The 16,703-nt window shown below is 43.0% G+C and overlaps 1 protein-coding gene across 46 annotated transcripts in view; it reads right to left on the bottom strand.

The window, feature by feature from the left end:
• PDE4DIP (phosphodiesterase 4D interacting protein) overlaps positions 1-16,703 on the bottom strand; it is a 138,295-nt gene that overhangs the window by 24,718 nt on the left and 96,874 nt on the right. For 43 of the 46 annotated variants that reach the window (XR_014793385.1, XM_084866356.1, XM_084866342.1 and 40 more), the window contains 4 exons: positions 15,975-16,102; positions 7,514-7,602; positions 2,100-2,332; positions 960-1,395 (listed from right to left, as the gene is read on the bottom strand). Coding sequence is in view for 45 of the 46 variants with exons in the window: in XM_084866356.1 (XP_084722482.1) it covers positions 960-1,395; positions 2,100-2,332; positions 7,514-7,602; positions 15,975-16,102 (886 nt within the window). In the remaining variant the exon portion in view is untranslated. Of the gene's footprint in view, positions 1-959; positions 1,396-2,099; positions 2,333-3,087; positions 6,011-7,513; positions 7,603-15,238; positions 16,103-16,703 lie in introns of those variants that run through there. The other 3 variants (XM_084866346.1, XM_084866347.1, XM_084866345.1) reach the window with 2 other exon arrangements.

The following is a 16,703-nucleotide window of genomic DNA, read 5'->3' as shown; positions in this document are numbered from 1 at the left end:
TTCTTCAGCCTCAGCACAGCCCCTCCCCTTTAAAAGGAGCCTGTGAATCCCTCTGAGATGCAGCCACAGACCCCTGCGAGGAGCCGTGATGAAAACGGCAGGGGCGGGCGGTGACGGGAGGTGGAGGAGGGGGTGGGGGGATAAATGGTAATGGACAGAGACTTGACGTGGGCTGGTGAACTCACCATACAGTGTACAGATGACGTGTTGTGGAGTTGTGCATCTGAAACCTGTATAATTTTGTTAACCAGCGTTACCCCCAATAAATTCAATAAGAAGGGGGAGAGGAAATGGCGGTGATAAGGAAGAGATGTCATTACACACCGCTCGACTGGGCTGCCTGACAACCCCGTGCATCCCTACCCCGCCCGCCTCCTACTGCAGTGACCTGCTTCTGTCCAGCTCTCCCTCCATACTGAGTGCCTGGAGGACCGAGACGGGGTCGTGTTGCCTGCTGCCCATACCTAGTGTGTTACTAGAAAATTAAGCACTCAAGCCGAAACCGGTTTGGCTCAATGGATAGAGCGTCGGCTTGGGGACTGAAAGGTCCCGGGTTCGATTCCGGTCAAGGGCATGTACCTTGGTTGCGGGCATATCCCCAGTAGGGGGTGTGCAAAAGGCAGCTGATCGATGACTCTCTCTCATCGATGTTTCTAACTCTCTATCTCTCTCCCTTCCTCTCTGTACAAAATCAATAAAATATATTTTTAAAAAAAAGAAAATTAAGCACTCAAGATACATTTCTGGGAAATTAATTACTTGCGAGATTTTTATGGCATAGTGTTGCAAAAGCTTTTCTAAAGCCTGAATGTGTGAGGACTATGATGACCACTGCCTGTGGTGCCAAGGTGCCCTTCCCTTGGTCCCTCTGGGCCCACAAGGCAGAGCTGCTCAGGGAAGAAATGGACAACTCCAGCCCTTCTCCAAAAGTCTTTCATTCCATCTAACCCCACACTTACTTGATGGGCATCCACTGCAAGGGCAGCCCCAAGGTCAAGGCTCTGGGGTCTGGGGCGGGGCCTCCCGGTCACGTCCTCCTCTTCTTGGCCTTGGCGCTTCCCAGGAGAGCACGCTGGCTCTGTGTTCATTCTGTCGATCTCCCTGGCCAGGTGCGCCAGGAGCTCTGGACTCAGCTTACTGTTGCCTTCCCTGCTGCTCAGCACCAGCTGTTCTTTGAGGAGGTTGATGATGTTGTGGGCATTCTTCAGTTTCCCCTGGAGCTTTCGGAACTCAGCCTGAAGGCTCTTCTCATTCAGAACCCCTTTGGCCACGGCCGTCTCCACCATCGCCTCGCCCTTCTCCTTGTCCTCCTCCATCTCCCATCCATCCGACATTGCTTCTCCCATCCGTTCTTTCAGCTCTGCGTTCTCAAGGCAAAGGCTCAGCATGGTGTTTCTGCAGGGAACATACACCATCAGGGGACAGATCTGGTCTCGGCCCGCGTTCCTGAAAGCCCCCTTACCCACATCTCAGTCCATCATAGACTCAGGGACACCCCAGAGCATGAAGTAACCTCAGAGACCTATAATAACACTCTTGTTCTATAGATAAGAAAACCAAAGCTCAGGAAGAATAAGAGACTTGCCCACACCCTCACTAAAAATCTTGGACTCAAGACACATGGTTTTGTTGTCTTTACCTGGCCACAGTCTCATGTTCTAACTTTGAATGGCCCCTGAAATAAACAAGGGTACTTACACCGTTAAGAAAAAACATAAAGACCTAGCCTGGGACATATTTATTATTATGCATTCTAGGGTTTTCTTAATTAGCATTGGTCAGTTTTCAACTACTGGGCATGTGCCCTTGACTGGAATTGAACCTAGGACGCTTCTGTCCTCAGGCTGACATTATCCACCGAGCCAAACCAGCTAGGGCAGTAAAACCTATTTTAACAAGTAGAATTAAGGGAAGAAATCACCATTATCCAATATTATGCACTTTTCTCCAAGGAACCTATAGAAACATAAACGCATGGAGTCTGGCATGGGAACCAAGAAGCCCCATAGCAGGGGCGGATGCCCTGGCTGCAGCAAGACAAGCCCCTCAGTCATGGTGCCTTTCCATTGGCAGGCTCCCCGCTCCGGGGGTTGTCCTACCTGATGTGGGCCACAGAGGAGAATCCCGCTTCCTCGATTTGAGCCTTCAGCTCCTTCAATTCCCCCTCGGCTTTCCTCTTCTCCTCGAGGTGCTGGTGGACCTCAGCTCTCAGGTGGAGCATTTCCTCCTGAAGACCCCTGTTACTGCCCCCTTCTGGTGAAGTCAGAGGGCAGAGAGACATGTTCTGGCTCTCCACAGCTGCCAGACGCTTTTCCAAAGCCACTTTGACGAGCTGAAAGAAAATCATGATTCAAAGACGTCAGGTCATTTAAGAGGATCCAAGAGGAACGTCCCATCTCAAGGGCAGCCTCGAATGGGAACAAAAAAGGGCAGACCTAACGTGAGCGCCCTCCGAGGGCCCTGGAGACTGGTTTGGGTGGGGAGGACACACACAGGGAGCAGGGACAGCTGTTGCCATGGGCAGGAAGAGGGGATTCCAGAGGCGGGTGAGAAAAAACAAAAACACAAAAGCATATAATAAATAAACAAATAAAACTTCGAACAAATGAGGTTTAAACAAGACTGGAAAGTATGCGTGCTGGGATTTTCCTCCTGAGGGGGCGGAGTCCCCTGAATCTTCTCACAAGACAGGAAGTTTCATCAGCTCCATGACCATGGAGTCTGCAACTGGGAAGACCAAGGCCTAAGACACCAGCGCTCAAATCCTCAGGCTGAGCCTCTAACTCGGACTCCAGGGCACTGGGCAGTCAGGAGTCAGGGACAGAATCAGAATATGGGCGGGGCCGCAGGTAAGACACAACAAGCTGAATCTCATTGGCTGCAGGAGAACCACACCCCACAACTGAGAAGCTACAGTGAGGCCATCTGTCAGCATCTAGCTTCACTTGGTTAATCACCCTTGTGCTGATACTGCCTATCAAACTCTCGCTACAAATCTAAGCACCTTAAAAGCAAACAAAGCAGAAGCAACTTCCCAATACCTGCCCGCCCCCCACCCCCCGCCTTTTTTTTTTTTTTTTTAAGGATATTCTTGACATTACTCCTCAATGTTTAAATTAAAACATTGTTGATTTGTATGGTTTTTCCCTCAAATGAAAATTTTTAACTTTTAGACTTCCATATTATTCATCTTGATCTCCTCTCCCGTTTCCCCCATGCATTTAAAAGTGTAGAAAAACAAATTTGAGTATGGTAATCAACTTATTTTATGACTAATTATTTTAGTACAAGAATTTGCCTGGCGGTCCAGTATTAATCATATATCCCAATGTCATCCTGACTTCTATTTCCTCTCAATTTTGACCTCTCAATTTCCCACCTCTCCCCATAGCTATTTCTGGGTCATGTTATCATCTTTTATCTCTGTGGTCGGCAAACTGCGGCTCTTTGGCCCCTTGAGTGTGGCTCTTCCACAAAATACCATGGCCTGGGTGAGTCTATTTTGAAGAAGTGGCGTTAGAAGAAGTTTAAGGTTAAAAAATTTGGCTCTCAAAAGAAATTTAAATTGTTGTACTGTTGATATTTGGCTCTGTTGACTAATGAGTTTGCTGACCACTGTTTTATCTCTATAAATATGTCACTTATAACTTCATACTGGCTGTACAAAATCACTTCCCAGTGATCAAAATCATTAATATATTTATGTGCATCTCCATAAACCATATAGTGTCCATGTAGTGGAGTTGTGATTAGGGATACATTGCAGAATTAAATGCTTTATTCCTTCATTCAGGTCACAAATATGTTGAACAGAATAGAGTCCAGAGGAGTGTAAATAGATCGATGATCGATAGAGCTGCTTGGCTTGGCACAAAGCTATCAACCTTTGCTTTTGACTCCATGACAGAGCATAGTAAGAGCTAGGCTGCATGTATGTGGTTGGGTTGACTCATGGCATGTATGTGCAATGGTGATTAAGAGCATAGTAGTTGGGATTGTGAAGAGATGCACATCCAACTCAAAAATGAAAGAGATGAGCAAACACAATAGCTCATTTCCTAGGCATCCAATTCCCCCCTGGGATTGTGAGCCTGAGATTTGGGAAGCTCTGGGATGTCTGCTGCTAAGCTGGGTGAGACTGGTGGCCATCCCTGCATGTGCCATAAGAAACCTGGGACAAAATAAAGGAAGGGGTCTGGATAAAACCACTTTTGAAAGTTTATAACCTCATTTAAACTATATGATGTATTTTTATGTAAACTCTTTGCAACTAACTGAATGTTGCATCAGCTTTGAATATGGGCAAAACATTTGTTCTTTTCTTTCTTTTTAATTAATTTCAGAGAGGAAGGGAAAGGGAGAGAGATAGAAACATCAATGATGAGAGAGAATCATTGATCAGCTGCCTCCTGCATGCCCCCTACTGGGGATAGAGCCTGTGACCCAGGCATGTGCCCTTGATCAGAATTGAACCCAGGACCCTTCAGTCCACTGGCCAGCGCTCTATCCACTGAACCAAACCAGCGGGGGCAACATTTGTCCTTGTCTAAACCTTAAAGGCTCCTTCTGCTTAAAAATAATGTCTGACTTTAATGATAGCCACCTATTTTTCAATGTACCTTCTCAATGTATATCTTTTTCTGTTGAAATAAATATATCCATTTTATTTAAATACAAAATTAAGACGTATGGAATATTAACATAAAATATTAACCATGAAGTCAATCTGATCTAATTCCCCACTATAAAATGAGAAAAGAGATCAGATATGTTCCCAGATTGATTTGGGTTTCATATTTTCAGGGCAAAGGGAGATTACTTTGGCTAATTTGTCTTTAAATTTTAAATACAAATCCGTGAAAATTAGTATTTCCTCCCTCTCCCAATAAAACCCAAAGTATGTGTGGTGGTAGTATAAATCCTTTAGGTCTATTGTTAATTGTATCTCTTATAGCAATTTTTCTCTTCTCTCCCCACACACATTTTCTAATTCATCTGTTCTATTACGTCAGGGTATAACTAAACTTTTTTGTGTGTTGGATTTCCATTAACCCCATGCAGGTCTACATGCAGCTCTGATCTCTTGTTTGAATAGAGTTGTGTTGCTTTTACCTTATTGCTTCACATCTTCCATATGTAAATCAGTTCTCTGATAGCATTTGGGGCATTAAAACTATTCTTTTCTCAAGTTCATCACACTAAGTCTACTCATTTTTCTCTCCTTTCATTTGAATCTTGATTAACTTTTTTCCATTGCAAAAGTTCAAAGAAGAAAGATAATAATTGGTTATGCTAGTTTCTTTCACAGGAATTTCCTAGGTATTTATTATAGATTTTACATTTGATTGAGACTGGAAATTACCACCATGGCTAGACCTGAGACTTCCTGAGGTGGGTGAGTTCAAATATAAGGATAAAGCTCCTTGCTCTAGCCAAAAGTTGGTTCTTTCCTTGGAAGAAACACAAAGTGGGATGTGTTTTTTAAGGGACTTGTGTGTATACTTGAGGTAGGAAGGGAGCTTTGTGTCGAGAACAAAGCCAACCTTTTAAGAATACAACTAGAAGAAGCTCAGAACCTAATCTCAAGGGATCATTTCCCAGGACACAAGGAAACACATTTTTGAGAATCTGGACACAAAACAGTTATGGCAAAACAAGCTTTATTTAATTTGTAGCAGAAGAGTCACACCCTCAAGCTTCAGAAAAGTTGAAGTAAATTTACAATGATTTCACACACCTCTTACCCAAAACTGAAGATTAGAGTTTCAAGAAAAGGTGATGGAAAGCAAAATGGTGCTTACCCAAGATACCCTTCATCCAATAGGTATATACTTTGTCAATCATGAGTCAAGACCCAATCCAAAGATTTTTTAACCCATAATTTATTATCTCCTATGCCAAGTAATAGGGAAGATGTTGTAAGAAAAATACAAATGCCCCAGTGTAAAGGTTTACTTCAGGGTTGAACTGACCTTCTCAAAATGTGCTCTGGTCATTGTCTCCATGCATACTAAAGGAAAGAAGGTTAAGGAAGAAATGACTTTACTACCCAGTTTGCCCACAACTGAGAATTAGAATGAAGGACTTCTCAATCAGAACCTGGCTCTTGTCTTGTGTGTCTCTTGTTCATTTATTCTAAAGTCAATCCTGTCCCACAGTAGCAATAACCATCAGTGACCTGCTGACATCCCAATATAGCTGTCTTAGGATGGACATTTGGTCATCCTGAAGAGTCCTCAATGAAATCAGGAAGTAAGAGGCAGAGGGACTGGTGCAAAGGGGCTGTCGGGTACATAAGTAAAGTTACAAGCATCGGCTAGGAGGACTCAGAAGAAGCTGTTCAAGCAAAATGGTAAGAAGAGCTCATGCAGAAACTCAAGGGGAAAGTAAGGGTCAGGTAAGTCTAGAGCAATAAAAGAGAGGATCTTGATAGAAGGTAAATAATCTGTGTTGAAGACTTGAGGTATTCTAGACAACTACTCATGTCAAGAACCAGACTGTGCCAAATCCTGCAAGAGTTGGGGATTGCCCACTTGGGCTCTTCTTGTTGGCTTATTAGATGTCTCCTCTTCTTCTTGTGCAGGTGTACAGACAGACCCAGAAAGCCTCATTTCCCCTATCGTTTTCCTAACACCCCCAAGAAAGGTATCACTGGAAATGCCCAGCTGCTTCTGCAAGAAGGACAGATACCAATAATCCACTTCCTCCTTCAGTCACAGGCATGGTCCATGTAGGAGATGTGATGGTTGAATGTCACTGGGCAAGGTGGAGACACAAAGGAGTACCAGTGAGTGCGAGGGATCGCTATTGGTGGCTTAATCTCTGACTGAGGTCCAGGCCATTAAATTCTTGAGCCTGAGAACAAGCTGGTTATTCATCATTGATGGTTGGTGAGAACAGTGTTTCAGCCTTGGGTTCCACGTTGAGGTTTGACAGGGGCTTGCTCTTGAAGTGCCATCTCTTGTTCACTGATGTGCCATGACCTGGGTGGTTTGTCAGGTTTCCCAACAAAGTTCTCTTTTGTATAATGAGATTTCACTGAGGATGATTCCAATCCTCTCAGGCTTTCTCAGAGAGCACTCTCCCAAAAGCAGGTCCCGGGCCCTGCCACCTCCCCATGTAGCCCTTCCTTGACTCTCTGTCTTCAGTGGTGCTTCAGTTATAAAAGCCCAAGAGAGAAAGTGTCTGTGGTCTTGTTGTAAGTAAAAATTTTCCTGGAGCTACATATAGCTATAGATGGTACATAGGGACAAAGGCGGGTGGAGGGACAGGGAGCAGGGTAAGAGACAGAAGGAGTGAAAACAAAACGTGTATTGGAGAGAAAAAATGGAGTGAAGATAGAGGTTGGCAAAGTGGCTGGGAAGCTCAGGGAGTGGGGGGAGAAGACTGGGAAGTGATTTATATAAAAAGATAGCTTCTTACTCTCGGTCCACAAGAGCTGAAGGAAAAGCACCAGGATCCCAAAGAGTTACAAGTCTTCCACCCTGGGACCCAGAACCTGACTCAGACTTACTTGCTGCTGGCTGTTGTGTGCAGCCTCCTCCTCAATGCTGTCAGTGAACTCCGTGCTCGCATCCTCGGTGTCATCCCCTGCAGCTGCACCTGGAAATACGTCCAAAAGAGAAAGGTGATTCCCTTCACAGATGGCTTCCAGACGGCAGCTAAAATGTCACTCCTTCTGCCATCCGCCTCTGATTTCTTCCCTTCCCCATAGGCATGGTCCCTTAGCCAGCGGGGCTGACAGGAGAGGCAGAACCAACATGCCAAATCTGTAGAAAAGCCTCCTTCACTGTATCACTAGCATTTTCTTACCAACATTCAAGCTTATGCCCCCAAAATAAGCTGCCTTTGATTGCACAGACCTGAACCCAAGGAGCTCACTGTCAGGGTGGTTACCCCTTTCACTTATTTCCAGAAGGTCTGAATTACAACCCCCTTATCCCACCCCCACCCACGTTCTGCCTCTGACTGGCTATGTAACAACCTTCTCTTCTGTAACATGGGCCCAGCATGACTACCCTTTTCCCCACCACTGAATGTGGACAGGGCCCCTGATTTTCTGGGGATTAGGGCAGCCCTGCTCCTCTCATACTTTTCCATCGCTGGGACCAGCTGTGCATGGGGTGACAATCTCTCTGAGGAACCCTCCTCTAGGGGCCCTGTGTCCCACAGAAGTTCAGGTCTAGTCAAGACCCGAGGCACAGGTATTTCTTAATTCTTTCTTTAACATCCCCCTCCCCATCTCTCAGACTCTTGCTAAATGCCAACATCCGTTGCCTGAAGGGTTCTTGCACTGCTTTTTCCAAATGGGATTTAACCCATATTTTTCATTCCCCAAAGATGGACAACATTCACTCTAGGGCACAAGCATGTATGGCCTGCACTAAGGGACAAGGAGCTGCAGTTGGTCTGGTCTGGGCAAAGGCCTAGAGCTGTGCTGAGCTATAGACTTTCTGCAATTCTATGTCTGCACTCCCCAACACGGTAGACACCGGTCACCTGTGAGTGGCTGCTGAGCACTGGAAATGTGGCTCGTGTGACTGAGGAACTGAAATTTTAATTTAAAATAGCTTAACTTAAAATGTTGAACTTAAATTAAAAATGTAGCTAGTGGCTGCCATATTGGACAGTACAAACCTAGGCTATTTCTTCCTCTTTGCATGTTAGATGGTCTATCCACCCAATTTCAGATTAAGGCCTATGGCCCACTTGCAGATTTCCTCTGAAAGTGTAGGAATTTATAGTGGTTAATTCATTTGAACACCCAAGAAAATCTGCCTTGACACTCTCTGAGTCTTATAGAACCTGCCCAAGTTAGAGAACCCAGAGAACTAGCTGTGACCCTGACCTTGGCAATCAACCTGGTTAAAACTTTTCTGTCTACTGAGTAGTAACCTGGGCCTCAAAGAAATTAGGTGGCGTGTCCAAGGTTCTGACACGAAGACAGGTGTCTGAACTTTATGAGGCAACGCACTGTTCCTTCTTGTTACAAATCAGATCTGCACCTTTGTTTCTTCCCTCAAGGCTCTGCTCCTGAGCTCAGACATCCCTGGGTGAAAGGCCTTGCGTGAATAACGAGTGTTCAGGACCATCTGCAGATGAGGGGAACAGGGAGGTTCACACCCACATTCCATCTTGGCATCTGCAATGGTCTGGGGCAATCTCATGAAAATACTAAAAGGTAGTAGAGATGTTGTTCTAGCAGCTTCTTCTTAGGATTCAGTCACCGATCTTCGCCGTAAATGTTGTGTTATCCCTGGATCAAGGCAGTACCAGTTCAATAAAGCCTTACTTATAGGGGACCTCTGCCACTCAACATCGTTGGAGCCCCCTCACAGACAGAGCACAGTAGGCATTTCCGTTACTCTTCAACCTGTCCCAACATCTCACTCAGGACACTGTGTAGAGGTGAATGAACACACTCCCTAAGCTTTGGCTGTTTTGGAAATCCACTGAATCCAGGATGCTAAATCACCTGAGGATATCTGTATCGTATAGAGGGTGCGCCCCCGCCAAAAAAAAGTACATACATACTTTGAATAATTCTAAAGGCAGTGTTTGTTAAAATACATTTAAAAAATTGAGCTACCAGCTGTTAAAGTGTGCATACATTTTTGGGGGACACCCTGTATTATGCTTACTTTCAATTTTTTTTTTTCTGTACAAATCTTTATTTTTCCCTGCAAAGAAAAACGAATTGCCCCACTCAGTGGCAGATTTTTTTTTAAAAAAAACACACTTTTCATGGTTTCTCCTGTTGAGCATTGGACTAGAGAATGACCCTGGGACTGAAGAAAGCTTAGCTCTATGAGGTCAGGATTGTCATCCCCACACCATTTTTGGTGGGTTACGTAGCCATTCTGGGCTTACATCTCAAGGTGATTCCAGACTAGGTTTCAGGAATAAGGGTCAGTGGGGAATCAGAATAGGGGTTGTCCCTGGTTTTGAAAAATTTTCTCTATCTTTCTGCCCTTCACTTACCTCTGACACCTTCCTGATGCCACATCCACCTTTCTAGATAATGCTGTCTCTTTAATTCACTCAGGAGCAGGATACCAAGGTTTTGACCCCATCAGGAATTAAAGGGAGACCAAGCAAGAATGCCCATTTCATCCCAACATTCCTCTACACAGGGGTTTTACTTTCCTTAATGTTTGTTTGTTTATTTATTTTAAGCTAGTTTATAGTCCCTGTACTTCCTCCAGGACGGCATTAAGTGCTCTCAGGCTTTCACCAACATAGCTTTTTAGTTTTTGAGTGGGATGGAATAAAAAAGAAATTAGAATATTGGGATGAATGTTATCCCACACAAGTTCCTTCATGTTTTACATTAGATATCCCTCTTTCTGTTACCTTCTGTTTTTTTGTATTTTTTTAAAATGACAACTAAAGAACTTCTTTTGTGCAAAATACCCCTTTCTAAGCGTTTATAAGGCAACAAAACACTATCTTCAAAACTAACTTGGAATACTTTAAATTTCTAATTTAAAGTTGCTATATTTTGTATTACTAAACCTACTACTTATTTCTCATGAATGTGAAATGTCACTTTTAGAATTTCTGAAAGCTAAGAATCTGTTCATTCAAATTTAACTTACTTCTCCTTCTCCAGGGTTAAGTTTTATGTGTCAGATTGAAATTTTTATTATTTAAAACTGTCAAGGCTTCGATAATAGCTCTCAAGTTGTGATTCTTGCAAGTTTCTAGGCTCTGAACCACAAAGACTGAGGTGCTACCAAAACCTTCCTTTTTAGATTTAGGAAATCATTTTCTAGCAGCCAGCTAATGATAAAGTACACAGATATAAAGCAAAACTCTAAAATACTATAAAATCCTTGGGCAAAGTTTTAAGTGTTACACAAATATATATATTTTTTTATCAATGAGGCAAAGACATACGCATTTGTGGCGCTTTTTAAATAGAAGATGCTATCATTATTAAGAACAGGGGCTCTGGAGCCAGAACGTCTAGGTTAGAGTTCTGTTTCTGTCATTAGTTACATGACTTCAAGCAAGTCAGCCTTTCCGTAACTCAATCCTCTCAGCAGTTAACCCCACTAACTAGGGCTAATAGTGACACCCACTCCCTAGTTGTGCACTTTAAAGGGCTTGTTGCTTTTGAAAGTGCTTAGGACGGTGCTTGGCATATGGTGTGTACCACTAAATATTGCCCTTAAACATTATTGTTTTATTATTACTGCTAGTAAACGAACGCAGCCCAAGGGTGGGTGACCAGCAGAGGGGAATCTGTACCTGTGGTTAACTGGAGGATCTGGACTGAGACTATTGCATGGCTGCGTGTTTCCCCACACAAGAGGCTGCAAATCACCCTGGGTTCTCCCTGCTTCCCAGAACCGTTGGGAGAACACAGTTGTAAATAAATGGAATGAGCTCTTTTGGGTGACAGGTGCTTCACACACTGGGTTCATCCTCTTTAAACTCTAGCTGCCCTCAAACCCCATCAGGCACGAGTAAAGCCTTACAGGGGAAGTCATAATGTGCTATTTTAATTCTGCAGTAATGAGCCCAAACTGGTTGCACACGACCAGTTTCACCAAACTCTAGAGTCATTACTAATATCCCTTCTAGCCATTTATAAGGGACCAGCAGAAAAAGAGTAATATTTTCCCATATGGTTCCTCAGGACACAGGACTCACATCTGACTATTTTGAAAGAAGATTCGAAGAGCTAAACACTTCACAGCACGAACAAGTTGGCAGTGCCAAGTGCCCGGCTGTTCTTCCCTCTGGGCCCATCTCCCTTTCACTTCTGGGCACCCTGCCATGGGCTCATTATGAGGAGTCACATGTTCACATCCTGAACCAGCTACCGCAGGCTCAAGTATGATGATGTACTACGAGAGAACCAACGGAAACCGCTCGCCCACTTAACGCAACAATTTCACCCGCTCCCTCCTGGACCGTAAGAAAACTTTTGAGTTCATAGTCCTCCGTGAACTTCTGCTGAGAAATAAAATTCTTTAAATGGACAGATTCTGATTTTAGAAGAGAAGTAGCTAGAACACTGTTGTCTTTGGTCGAGCCCCTTCAGGGGGTATCTTTGTCTTTAAATTGCAGCCTCTCTTAAGTCGCTACCAGCTTGTCCTTGATTCAGAAAGCAACTGTTCTCAGTGCTTAAACTTCTACAATGTCAAGGAATTCTTCCTGCTCATGGTCTTCTTCCAGGAACCTGTATGGGGACAGCGCCACCCGCCGTAAGAACTGGCTCCTCAGTCTCCATCCCTCTTCCCACTACGCTCCTGAATTCATCGAGGAGAGCAAGAAAGGGTTTTTAAGGCACAGCAGTCCATTTCCAGTTCTGCAGGAAATACAAGGCTGTCTCTTAGGCTCAGTTCTTTAAAAACAGAAAAATTCAGGTTCCTTCCTAAAATAAACACAAAGGCATTCATTCACTCTCTCCAGAGCTTTACTCTGACTTGGAATTTTAATATAATGGTCAACAGACTGATTCTTCTATAAGGGAGGGGGAAAAGATATGACCTCTCTTTTTTCTCCTCATAAACCTTTTAAAAATGAAACCAATAGTTACTGTTTGGCCTTGGATACTTTTATTGATCAGTAACAATTTTTTTGTGTGTCTCAACTCAAGTGGCTGAAATTCTAATACTTATACGTAAAAAAAAGTACACTCAGCACTAATGTTAACACAGGTTAGCACAGCGCAGGGCCATGAAGAAATGAACTTCCTGAGGAAAATACACAGATCTGGGAAATAAACCTAGGAATAAAATTGAATGCCAAGTTACTGGGTCATTTAAGATGTCACTTCTTCATTTGAACAGTCTAAATCAGTTTCATTTTTCTCAAAAGCCTTAGGAGCAAACTTTTAAGTGATGAAAGTAAAGCTGTTTTTATCATCAAAATGCTACTACTTCGTGGAAACAAATTCATGATTTATAAAACATACCTGTGTACACACGTGCAGCTTGAGAGTGGTCGGCATTTTAGAGCAAGGACTTTGACCATGGCAAAAAGAAGCGGTGCGTAACTCACGTTACTTATGGAAAGCAACCTTCATGCATTTGCCAGACATTTATGAGTTCCTTAAGGAAACCAGGAAGCTGATTTGGTTCATGAACCTAACACCCCTACTCTTCCCATTATTTTATATCAAACATTTTCTGATGTTCCTGAACTTTCCATTTTATCCTTCCAGCTTTTGCAAGAGGAAAACAATAGGATAGAGATGTTTATTTCTGGAATTTGACTTAAAACAACAAAAAGGGAGAGTAATGCAAAAAGAATGAGTAATTCACTTGGTAAGTTTAATTATTATTTGAAATCTGGTACAATTATTATTGTCAGCTCTACAGTTTTTTTTCCCTTCCACTTCCCATCCTTGGTTGGAAACTAATTGCAATGCCTGTGTTTGACTTGGAAAACCCATCCTGGCTCTTGTGATTAGATAGCAGAGGCTGAGGACTTACCTTCTGTCAACACTCAGACTACTTAACAGCAACATGCTTGCCATGGAATCATAATAAAAACGGTTTAACAAAGTTATCGCTCCAAATGTCTAGCGAGAGGGTGGCGTAACTCATATTCCAAAAGGTGTTAAGACTCAGAAACTGTCACCCCATAGAAATCACTCCGACATATGGTCCCATTGGCTCGCTCCTTGCTTTTTGTTACTGGTTGCCTCATGAGCTCCATATTCCTAGCTCTTCTTTCTACAGTACAAATGGTTCTATACCACCAAAGGGAGAAGGAAATCTCTCTGAACTTTAACCCAAAGAGAAATGAGAAAACATACTCTGCAGGATTCATCTCACAGGATATTGTTTGCAAGCCTCATTCCAGCTACCAGAAAATCAATATCGATTTCAGTCACATCTGTGGTATCAAAATCAAACTCTTAACTTATCCTCTGCCACTAAGGCACTGAATTTTCGAAAATGTTTTCCAAAGACAATATCAAAAGGTAAGTAAGAAGTTAGTCTGTCCTTTTGGAATCTAAATCGGGACCAGAAATGCACTTAAATTTTTCTCTCTCGAATCTATTCTGATAATTATTCAATAGGAAGTTGGGTTTCTCATTATTCATCTACCTTGAATTCATCTAATACTTAGCAACAGTTCAAGACCCCAAGGGAAGTTCCTACTCTTGTTCAAGGTTGATAGAAGCAGCAGTGGTAATGAACGTAAGTTCCTGTACTCATTGTGAATCATTAGAACCCACGTCACTCAAGACTGAATCTTAGGAGACTTAGAAAGCTTCCTTGGTCTATTCGTAAAATTAAGAGAGAACATTTCCTAAATGTTTTGGTTGGTTGACATTTTTACTGCTTGAATACCTATCTCCTCACATCCAGATAGTCACAATAAGCTTTGTGCAGGAAGGGCCTATTAAGATTAGAAGAGTAAGGAAGTGGATAGTTCTGCTTATACTTCCTATTTCCTTCCTTAAATGAGTGACTCCTTTCCCCGCCAAAGCCATTAAACCTGGAAAGCACTTCCATGAAGGGGAAGGCCTAGGAAGGCTATTGGTTGTTGCAAAATACTTTACAGAAAATGCTAGGCTGTTCTCTTGGATGGAATTTAGAATGTTAGGCAAGCCAGCCATGTCAACACAGGAGTGTGAGAGAAATAAAAGTGTCCTGGGAAACAAGAGAGGGCAAAGAGGACGCTCGCTGCATTCCACCTCCTTTACAAAGAGCAGTCACATCTATGGTGCCAGAAAGCCTCAATCCCTGCTCATCAAATGCCAGGTTTAAAAACCAAAACCTTAGCTTCTAAGAAACTGCCATTCAGCAAAATAAGGTATCTCATTTGAACCCACAGAGCTCCAAGTTACCCTGGTTACTTTTTACACTGTCAACAGTGAAGACACCAGTACAATCTCCACCGTCCCTGTCCTCGTACCTATCCTGTCGCTCTAAGAAAGCACAGAGACAATGACTAAAACCTATAAACACAGATCTGCAACACTTATGTCTAAACTATTCAAACTCCTCAAAGCCTGAAGCCTATTACTTATTTTAATACAGAGAAATGAAAAAGCACCAAATAGTAAAAAAATATAGGATTCCGTCAGGGCCACTACCAGCTGAAAACAGACAAGCAATACACTCCTCTGGCCATAATTATTTATTTGGTGAAATACTAAGTTTAATGGGGGATGTTCATTTCAAATTATCTTTTTATGTAGAGAATTGTGACTATGGAAGACCTGGGAGCTTTCTTCAAGTCACGTTCTGACTAAATAACATACCCCTGGTTTAAAGAATAAAGAATTTAATGGAATTTAATCTGCTCCTAATCTAATTTCAGTCATTAAAAAATCAACTCTGAACCAATATGGGAGATGAAGGTTTACTATCAACGCTTTACCCTTTGCCTCTGCTCTTTAATGTGGCCCTCCCAATGCTATAGTCTACCATGACAAGACTTGGTTTTGGTTACCTTCCGATAAGGGTTATATCACTTTTGCAAAGTCATTCTTAGAGACATTAAATCTCTCTCTCATCTTGAAACTTTAAATTACTCTCCCTCAAAAAGCAGGAGTTAACTGAATGGCAAAAAATAATACACACGCATGCATTATGACATGATATGGAACATATGAAATGGATTGTGAGAGTGGGGGAGGAATAAACTTTATTGGCCCACAGAAGGGATGAAGGAATCAGGAGGAGGCGCTGGGGAAACGAATGAATACGGGCGGGAAATCTAAAATGGAATGATTTAAAATGTGCAAATACACTTTGTAACCTCCACCATTCAACTGAGAGATGGATATGTGCTGGGAAGTTCAGGTAGACTAAAGTGAGTTTCACTTTGCAGCTGATGCTACTTGTACCGGTTTTATCATTAGTAAGTCACCATTGAATTCTGCCAGCCAGACCCGGCTCTCTCTGGTTAGTACAAACAAGGCTTTCCGTCCTGGTTGCAGGGACCCGCCAGTGCTCAGAAGGCATGCTTGTGACGAACTCGCACACTTTGCAGTTCCCCACCTCCATTGGCAGCCAGGGTCTCCAGCCTGCTTAAGCGCTCCAGGCTTCTTCCAAGAATTTCTTCGAGCCGGCCGCGTAACACCTGGGCCCCTTCCAGTTCCACCTGCAGAGTCTGATATCTGTCAGAGCTGATTAAACATGCCACACGGAAGGAAAATGGATTAGCCATCAACTGTAATGAGCCCACCCGTGCTTCCAAAGAACCATCAATGCCTCGAGAGCTTCTAGAGCAAGCATGTCAAACTCATGGCCCGAGGGCTGCATGCCTCGTTTATTTGACCTGTGTTAGCCTTTGAGTTTGACATGCCTGTCTAAAGTAACTGTTCCCCAGGACACAGTGAATGAATGTAGTCTTTGTTGTGGCATTTGTGGCCACTACAGTAGATCAGTAAGACATGCTCCTTTCTTTCAAGCTTGTCCCTTATCCTAGGCTCTGGGCCAATCTCAAATGAAATTATAGCTCTCGAGATTTATCTCACACCCCTCTAACACCTAAGAGAAATTTCATATTTTGACTGGGAGTGTTAGTTTTTGAAAAAACAAACCCCAGGAAAAACTAAACATAAATGAAGCAATATTGAGCCAAGTAAAATATTTGTTCTCTTGTTTGTTAGCCAGACTTGACAGTGCTTTGAAAAGGAACGCAGTTCACAGAGATTAAGGATCCAAACATGCTTTAAAAAGTAACACAATCAAGGGGTCCTATTCTACCTTTCCTCTTCTTTTGTT

The sequence above is a fragment of the Pipistrellus hanaki genome (genome assembly GCF_964339955.1).
Source record: "Pipistrellus hanaki genome assembly, chromosome: 18".
NCBI classification, from domain to species: Eukaryota; Metazoa; Chordata; class Mammalia; order Chiroptera; family Vespertilionidae; genus Pipistrellus; species Pipistrellus hanaki.
This window is presented reverse-complemented; position numbering and strand designations above follow the sequence as displayed.